This window comes from Otolemur garnettii, unplaced genomic scaffold (genome assembly GCF_000181295.1).
Source record: "Otolemur garnettii isolate 467f Iridium unplaced genomic scaffold, OtoGar3 scaffold00173, whole genome shotgun sequence".
In the NCBI taxonomy this organism is placed as follows: Eukaryota; Metazoa; Chordata; class Mammalia; order Primates; family Galagidae; genus Otolemur; species Otolemur garnettii.
Window position 1 is genome coordinate 2,165,532 of NW_003852568.1, and position 9,673 is coordinate 2,175,204.

The window sequence follows — 9,673 nt, forward strand, 5'->3', positions numbered from 1 at the left end:
AAAAAAAAAAAAAAAAAAAGAAAAGAAGTCTTAAAAACAGCCACAGGAAAATTACCACGTTCAGAAAATCAACAGACAATAGTTGAGGCTGTGACAGAAATAAGACTCCAGTAACTGCAAACTTGGAGTTATTTTAAGTTCAGCAAAAATACTTGTTAGGCATGAAGATGAAAAGAGGAGAGAATTAATAGTGCATCAAGTGAAAGAAATAGAGAAATGCAGAAAGAAAATAAAGTGAAAGGGTAGAAATGCAAGAAGGAAAAAAGAGCAAGAATGTGTATAGGCCTAAATGAGTATTAACTATATAAAACAAACAGTAATATGGTATAAAAGTATATAAAATTAAAATGCATGATAACAGTAAGAAATTGGGAGTACACATGGAATTGAAGTGCTTACAGGTCTTTGCAAATGTAGGTAGGTGTATATTGGCAGACTGTTAAGTTAAGGTGTGTGTTAAGTAGCCACTAAAAAGACTGTAAAAAATGTGTAACTTCCGAACTAAGAGTGGGGGAAAAAATGGAATAATTAAAGCTAATCAGTCCCAATGGATGCAAGAAAAGACCAAAAGAACTATGTAACAGGGGACACCAGAACTAGTATTTGGTAAAATAGCAGATTTAAATTTTGTTACTATTAGATTACATTAACTATAAACGTACTAAATGCTCCAGTTAAAGGACAGAAGTGCTCAGACTGGATTTTATAAATCAGCTGTATACTGATTTTAAGATTCATCTGAAATAAGATAAAAGTTGAAAATAAAACATTAGGAAAAGATACTCTGTGTGAACTCTAGCCAGAAGAAAACTTGTTATCAAAGAGGTAGACTTCAAGGTAAAAAACATAACTTGAGTTAAAGAGGGTCACTTTATATTGATAAAAGGTTTTAAAATGGTATACACTAAATAACAAATTTTGAAAGTTTTAAAGTATCTTCTTTCATTGTTTTCTTTTTCACTTTGTTGATGGAGAGTCTTTTGATGCACAGAAGTTCTTAATATATTTAATAGATTAAATTGACCAGTCTTTTTCTTTATGGTGAAAGGTTTTTAAATTGTCCTAGAAATTTTTGCATATCCCTAAAGTCATGAAAATATTCTCTCCCAAATTATGTTCTAGAAGCTAGAATATTTTATCCTTCATATAGTTGTGATACCTACCTAGAGTTGGGTTTTGCATGTGGTATGAAGTAAAAGTGAAGATTTTTCTCCCCATTTGAACTATCCAATTAACCTAGCACTATTTATTGAAAGGGTCATGCTTTCCTACTACTTTTTAGTGCCATCTTTGTCAGAAATTGAATGTCTAAATGTATATATTCTAGTATTTCTGCACTATCTTTCTGTTCTTTTGGTCTCTTTATCTTGTACCATTAATACATAACACTTGATAATTGGTTGTTTATGTTCTCCGAGCTTGTTATTCTTCAATATTGCCTGGACTTTTCTTGGTTCTTTATGTATGCATGTACTTTTTGTTTTTGAGACTAGTCTGTTCTGTTGCCGAGGCTAAAGTGCAGTGGCACATTCATAGCTCACTGCAGCCTTCAACTTCTGGGCTCCAGTTATCCTTTTGCCTTAGCCTCCTGAGTAGCTGGAACTACAGGACTATACCACTCCACCTGAATAACCTTTTGAAAAAATATTTTTTCAGAGATGAGGTCTTGCTATATTGCTCAGGCTGGTCTTGAACTCCTGGCCTGAAGTGATCCTCCTGCCTCAGCCTCCTAAATACTAGAATTAGAAGCTTGAGTCACCATGGCCAGCCAGCATTTCCATATAAATTTTAGACCAAGTTTTTTAAAAAGTACAAGGTATAGATAATTTTTTTCTGAGTGCAATGCAGTGAAACTAAAAATTAATAAATAAATCAGCAAACAAAATACCCTTGCCACTCACCAGTTTAAAGCCTAACAAATTAGTTCTTGGATCAAGAAAGAAATCAATGCTTTTTTTACTGAAGCAGGAGAAAGAGAAAGTGAATGAATTTGAATAAGTAAACCTAAGGAAAATATAAAGGAAGAATTAGCCACAAGTCCTTGAGAAACTGTATTGCCAGAGGCTCTTTGGACCTCATGAAGCTCATCTTCACTTAAGCAGCATATTACAAGGATAAAAATTTATCTAGTTTGGGAAGTTAATACCAACTTGCTTATAATATTAATAGTTTTACTTGAGTGAGAAGAAACACTATATAGGTGACTATATAGGTGTTATACTTCTCTAAGTATAACACGGGAGTTAGAAGTTATGAAGAAAAGACTGGTTATTTCATTTACATAAAAGTTTAAAAATTATTCCTGGCAAACATTAGCATAAACAAAACCAAACCATACAGATTTAGGGATTGTGTAGTTGTTGTCACTAGCAGAGGGTTATTTCTAATTTTTAAGGACATTTTATGCACTAATAGGAAAAAGGTGACCAGTTCAGCCAAAAATATGAGCATTGGCTCGGTGCATGTGGCTCATTGTAGGGTGCCAAGCGTGCAGTGGGACTGGCGGGTTTGAACCTGGCCAGGGCCTGCTAAACAACAATGACAAAAAAAAATAGCCAGGTGTTGTGGTGAGTGCCTGTAGTCCCAGCTGCTTGGGAGGCTGAGGCAAGAGAATTGCTTAAGCCCAAGAGTTTGAGGTTGCTGTGAGCTGTGACATCATGGCATTCTACTGAGGGTGACATAGTGAGACTTTGTCTCAAAAAGACAAAAAAGAACGTGGAATATTGAGCATTCACAGGAACAGAATTGAACAAATGGCTTCATGAACATGAAAAAATGCCCGGCCTTACTCACAAAAAGAGAATGTAAAAAACTACACTGGGATGCCTTTTGTGTTGGGGTCCAGTGATGGGCCTATGGCAATGCTCGATAACCTGTGGCAGTGAGAAGTTGGAGAAAGAGCTACATTCATACTTTGCTCAAAGAAGAAATGATTAGTATAAACTCTGTAGAAGTCAACTTGGCAAATATTTCTCAAAATTTCAAATATCCCAAATTAAATGTCAGTAGGGAAATATGTGAACAAATTATGGTTACAGCCACATGGTGAAATAGTCAGAATCTTAAAAGGAGTAGTACTTAATGCTGACATGAATTGACTTCCAGATTCTGTTAAACTTTGAGTGTGTAGAGCAGTATCCCATACCCGCTATGAATAATATGCTGCCATTTGTATGAAAAGAGAGATGCTAAATATGTATGTGTAGAAGTGCTTGTATAAAAGTAAACTCTTTCTGGAAGGAAATGTAAGAAATTTAGAAACACTGGTAGCTAGGGAGAATTTTTGGTACATATGCCTTTTAATACCTACTTAACTTTTGTTAAACTTTAACTTTTGTTAAATAGGTATTACTTTACAAATGCAAACTGTACTTTACAAATGCAAAAATTTAAGAGCAGTTATACAAAAGACAATCTGTAAGGATGTTATGATAACTTTGGCTCATTCTGCATTTAGGGTTTTAACCAAGAAGATTTGGAAGAAGAGAAAGGTGAAACACAGGTAAAGGAAGCAGAAGATTCAGATTCTGATGATAACATAAAGAGAGGAAAACAGTAAGTTTGTTTGTTTTTAAGGGATTTGCTAAAGAGAAGTTAAAAAATGAAGGTAGAGACTGTTGAACTTCCATTTGCTTTTCATTTGGTTCCTGGTTAAGTTGAGGAGAGAATCTATTCCCATTTTTCTCTGTTGTACTTCTCTGTATACAGTGCTGTCAGCAAATTAATTGTTATTTTTCTTTCGTTTACCCTGTGCTCAGATGACTTAATTTGGGGAGTTAGATTTATATGGAATCAGACTCTTAATTTATGGCTTACCAAGTAAACTCTTCTGAAAAGTAACTTAATTTTAGAAATACAGTAGGTTTGAAGCGCCTAGTGAGTCTGTAGTAGATGTGTATATTTATCTCAGTTACATTATATTTTGAGAGTTGCACTTTTTTTTTTTTTTTTTGAGGCAGAGCCTCAAGCTGTCCTCTGCGTAGAGTACCATGGTATCACAGCTCACAGTAACCTCCACCTCCTGGGCTCAAGTGAATGTTCTGCCTCTGCCTCCCAAGTAGCTGGGACCACAGGCGCCCGCCACAACGCCCGGCTATTTTTTTTGGTTGCAGCTGTCATTGTTCTTTGGCGGGCCCGGGCTGGATTCAGACCCACCACCTTAAGTGTATGTGGCTGGCACCTTAGCCACTTGAGCCACAGGCGCCGAGCTGAGAGTTGCACTTCTTATCACTGAAAGGCGTTATTTTTTTTTTTCTACTCATGCTATATTAAGACAAAAACATTCAAATAATTTGGACACCATTGTATTCCCAAAAAAAGGCAGTGCAACTAAAGCTGAATGAGTTCCCTGAATGAGAACTCAAAATATTCCTTCTCAAGCCAATAGATACAAATATGAAGATAGTGTGTGAGAAGTTTAGGGTTATTAGTAATTAACATACACAGTTGGGGTAGTGTATGGGTAGTGTATAAGTTGGATGTAGTATCTGGGATCAACTTTTCTTTTAATAGCAAGTGGTAAGGACGTTTATGTGTCACTTACCAACAGGGATATACTCTGAGAAATGTATTGCTTCGTCGTTGTGAAAATGTCATAGGATGTACGTACACAAACCTAGGTAGTATAGCCTACTACACACCTACGCTGTATGGTATAGCCGTTGCTTCTAAACTGCAGACCTGTGTACAGCATATTGTACTGAATACTGTAGGCATTTGTAACACAGTAGTGTTTGTGTATCTAAACATAGAAAATGTGCAGTAAAAATAGAGTATAAAAGAAAAAATGGTATGCTTGTATGGGGCACTTACCATGAATGGAGCTTGCAGGACTGGAAAGTAGTTCATAGAGTTAGAATTAGGAAATTTGATGTGAAAAAATAAATGTGTTTTTAAAAGAGAACTTGTATTTTATTTGATTTTGCGTTATTCCTTCAGTATGGATTTTCTGTCGGATTTTGAGATGATGTTGCAGAGGAAAAAGAGCATGAGTGGCAAGCGCAGACGGAACCGTGACGGTGGCACCTTTATTAGTGACGCAGATGATGTTGTGAGTGCCATGATTGTGAAGATGAATGAAGCTGCTGAGGTGAGATGAGTCACTTCTAGGTTCACTTTCTCTTTCCGCCACTGGATTAGTTGGGTGCCTTTTTTTTTCTTAATTCTTAAACCCTTATTTAAACTACATTTAAGGCAGTAATTTTTTTTTAATTTTTAATTAAGTCATCTGTACATAGATCATGAATAAATGTATGGGATTCAATGTGTTGATTATTTGTACAAATTGGAGTGCTTACATCCTAATAACACAGGCTTCGCCTCATTTACCCAAACACAGCGTTAAGACATTTGTGTTTTACAGCTGATAGATCCAACTTGTATTTGCAGTATGCTCCATAGGAGAGTCAGAGCCTCAAGCTGTCACCTTGGGTAGAGTGCTGTGGCATCACAGCTCACAGCAACCTCCGACTCCTGGGCTTAAGCGATTCTCTTGCCTCAGCCTCCCAAGTAACTAGGACTACAGGTGCCCGCCACAATGCTCGGCTATTTTTTGGTTGTAGTTGTCGTCGTTGTTTGGCAGGCCTGGGCTAGCTTTGAACCTGCCAGCTCTGGTGTATGTGGCTGGAACCTTAGCAACTTGAACTATAGGTGCTGAACCTTAAGGCACTAATTTTAAGTATGGGAATAATTTTAATTTTTTAATCATGTTTGCAAAAGTGAAAAGACTAAAGTAAAATTGCCCTTTCTAGGTGAATGGCTTTGCTAGTTTTATGGGGCATTGGTTTTATTCTCAGGTTGGTTAGTTAGCCACGAAGTTTAACAATGTTTCTTCATATATGAAAATGTGTTATAAATGTATGTGTCATTCTCTTACCCCAATCATGAGACTGTATTGAAGTCATTGTGTTTTTAAAATCTGTCAAATTAGAACATTTGGCTCAGTATTATGTCTGAAATATAAGTTCTGGTCTTTTAGAGATACTTGCTTTTAAAGTATTAATAGGAGGAGAGAGGGGAGGATGGGGGAGGGAGAGTCGTTAGTGGGACCATACGTACAGTGCATCTTACAAGGGTACATGTGAAATTTACTACGTGTAGAATATAAATGTCTTAACACAATAACTAAGAAAATGCCATGAAGGCTATGTTAACCAGTTTGGTGAAAGCATTTCAGATTGTGTTGTACCCCATGATTGCGTTAATGTACACAGCTATGATTTAATACAAAAAAAAAAAAGGAAAAAAGTATTAATAGGTTCAATGATCTGTCTGGGATATATCTCAAAGCAATTCAGAGGTGGAGGGAAAGTAGCTTGACGTCTAGCTAAAAAATAAGACTGGTTATGTGGGTTTAGTTGTTGAAACGTATGTGACAGATATTTCGGTATTTTACGTTCATAAAATTTGAAATTTTTTGTAACAAAAATAGAGGAAAAAAAATGCCCAATAAATGCTGAAATTTTTCTTTGATAATATATTCCACTAATAACCAAACATCACATCTAGAAAATTATTCCAAAATTTTCCAGGTATAATTTGTCCCTTGAATGAACTCTTTGAAAACCTGACAATTATGAATTGGCACCTATAGATCAGTGGCTAGGGTGCCAGCCACATACGCCGGGGCCAGCGGGTTCGAACCCAGCCCTGGCCTGCCAGACAATGATGACAACTGCAACCAAAAACTAGCCAGGCATTGTGGCGGGCACCTGTAGTCCCAGCTACTTGTGAGGCTGAGGCAAGAGAATCACTTAAGCTCAAGAGTTTGAGGTTGCTATGAGCTTTGATACCACGGCACTCTACCGAGGGCGACATAGTGAAACTCTATGTCCAAAAAAAAAAAACTTGACAGTTATGTCAGTATTTTAAATCAAAATTGTTTCTTTCAGTCTGTAGTTGTTAAAGGTAATTATTATAATGGTTTTGTGAGTTTGACACAGACACATGCATAGATTGGTTCTCTGCCCAAAATCCATTTGTTAATCTTTCTTTTAGGAAAAATTATAGTTTCTTTGAGGACTTACTGCTTTATTTTATTTTTTGGTTCCTAATTTGCTGTGGTTCTAATTTAATCTTTTTTTCTGAATAGGAAGACAGACAGTTGAATAATCAAAAAAAGCCAGCACTGAAAAAATTAACTTTGTTACCTACTGTGGTTATGCATCTTAAGAAGTAAGTAATATATTTTCTTGAAAAAGCTTTTCTTTTCTTACCATAGAATGGTATTCAGATGGCAGACTGGTGTTCTAGGGGTATTAAGTAATGGTAGCCTTCTGTCAGTTCACAGAAAATTAGTAATAAAATTTCCTAAATTATACTTCACAAATTTTTATTAAACCTTGATGCCTGATCAAACAGAACAAATAGTAAAATATAAATGAAATAAAAACTTGGAACTACTAATTTTGTTCTCTACTGACAGTTTGGGTTTGGTAAAATTGCTGTTTTCCCACTGTGATTAAAAAGAGCAAATCTTGGGAGACTACTTGCAGCACACTTATTCAAGGGGTCTGTGGCCCTGTTAATATCACAGTCACTGATCCTTCTGAAATAATGATTCCTTCTTAATAGACCCTTGTTACCACTTTTGTTCATTGGTTTGCTCATATTTCTGAGCAACTTTGCTTTTTTCTTTGAACTTGCAGCCTACTTTCAATGACTAAAGAAATGCATTAATGTTGCTAGTGAGCCACCAGCATGGCCTAGGACATTTGTAGCTAGAAAATTGCCCCCTCTCTCTAGTACATTAGCCCACATTATTTGTCGCTGGTTTTATGTAAATAATACTGTCATGTTTTCTACTAACATAACTGATTCCAGTGCATAAAATTGAGTTTTGAACATTACTATTTTATTGAGATTTGGTGTCCTACAGAGAATAGCACAGTTCCAGGTTTACTACCACCTGAAACTGTTTGAGAATCACTATTCTGATGGATTGAACATCATTTTTTTTTTAGCTGTAATGATTAGGGCTCATTCTTTACTGTTTGTACCACTGATACCAGGAGTAATCTATCTTGTGTAATCTGAGTTTGCTTAAATTTTATTTCAGCAGATCTTCTTTATCAGGCATATATTTCTGGAAAATAAGAACTAAAGGCTGGGAGCCCATAGCTCTTTGGTTAGAGTGCCAGCCCCATGCACTGGGGTTGGCAGGTTAAAACTCAGCCTGTACCTGCTGACAAAAAAGAAAAGAACTAAAGTTCATATTGCTTCTGAAACCAGAATAGGTACTTAGTAAATATTGACTGTCTATAACTAACTTTTTTAAAGTAGTTCTTGGAAACATCACTAAATGTGTAAGAAGTCAGAAGATAAGCTTGGCGCCTATAGCACAGTGGTTATGGTGCCAACCACATACATCCAGGGTGGCAGGTTCGAACCCAGCCTGGGCCAGCTAACCAACTGCAACAAAAAAATAGCCAGGTGTTGTGTCAGGTACCTGTAGTCCCAGCTACTTGGGAGGCTGAGGCAAGAGAACTGTTTAAGCCCAAGAGTTTGAGGTTGCTGTGGGCTGTGACACCACAGCACTCTACCAAGGGTGACATAATAAGTCTCTATCTGAAAAAAAAAAAAAAGTGAGACTATACAGGAGAAATGAGGTTCACAGAGTTGACTTTATTTTTTTTTTTAATTATTATTACAGGCAGGACCTTAAAGAAACATTTATTGACAGTGGCGTGATGTCTGCCATCAAAGAATGGCTCTCACCTCTACCAGATAGGAGTTTGCCAGCATTAAAGATTCGAGAGGAGCTGTTGAAGATTCTGCAAGAGGTGAGAGACAGATAATCTGACTGTTCGCTCTTCATTAGTTACCTAACATGGTTTATAGTGTCATAACCTGTATAGTTTACAATGTATTTATACATTCTCTTTCTATCGCCTGCCTGAAGAAGGGTTAGGAAAGGGGAATATACCTACTGAAATGAGCATAAAAGGGAAGACCTTGCAAAACTTTATGGAACTATAGCATTGAAGGGAAGGACATTGGCTATTGATTTATTTGAGAAGAATAGTACAGTAGTAGACATGTTCTGGGAAAGCACTTAAAGTAGAAAGAGCACCAAATTCAGGGTCATAAGAACATGCATTTGAATCTTGAGCTGATCCACCTTTGTGTGGCTGTGATGCCTTGGGCAAGCTACTTAACTTCTGGAAGAAATTCCTATGTGCCAAGCACTGTGCTTCGTGCTTTGTGTATGTGTTAGTTTATTCCTCACAGTAAATCTGTAAGGTAGGTGTGTAGTCTCCATTTTACAAATGAGGAAATTAAGATTTAAAAAAGTTAAATGACTTGTCCCAGGTCACATAGCCAGAAGGGGGCCATGCTTGGCTATAGTCTTAGGTCTGCTGGATTCTAAGGCCTGTGCTGACTCCTGTATTCAACTGCTAACCTCTGAGTATTCTTAGTTCACACTTTGTCACACTGTTAGGTTTCACTTGAACTCAGTGGTAATACTGAACTCTCTTAATATGAACACAGAGTACCTTTGTGTTCAATGTCTATAGATTCTGAAAATGAAGTTTTTTGTTTTTTTTGTGAATGAACCAGATCTTAAAAGTCCTCTAGGCTCGGCGCCTATGGCTCAACCGGCTAAGGCGCCAGCCACGTACACCTAAGGTGGCGGGTTCGAATCCCCAGCCCGGACCCGCCAAACAACAATGAC

The 9,673-nt window shown here is 36.9% G+C and overlaps 1 protein-coding gene across 3 annotated transcripts in view; it reads left to right on the plus strand.

The window, feature by feature from the left end:
- Window positions 1-9,673, plus strand: part of IWS1 (IWS1, SUPT6H interacting protein) — a 49,868-nt gene that overhangs the window by 27,083 nt on the left and 13,112 nt on the right. For all 3 annotated transcript variants that reach the window (XR_002775849.1, XM_012811720.1, XM_023519376.1), the window contains exons 6-9: window positions 3,458-3,555; window positions 4,939-5,089; window positions 7,091-7,173; window positions 8,651-8,780. Coding sequence is in view for 2 of the 3 variants with exons in the window: in XM_012811720.1 (XP_012667174.1) it covers window positions 3,458-3,555; window positions 4,939-5,089; window positions 7,091-7,173; window positions 8,651-8,780 (462 nt within the window). In the remaining variant the exon portion in view is untranslated. The remainder of the gene's footprint in view (window positions 1-3,457; window positions 3,556-4,938; window positions 5,090-7,090; window positions 7,174-8,650; window positions 8,781-9,673) is intronic.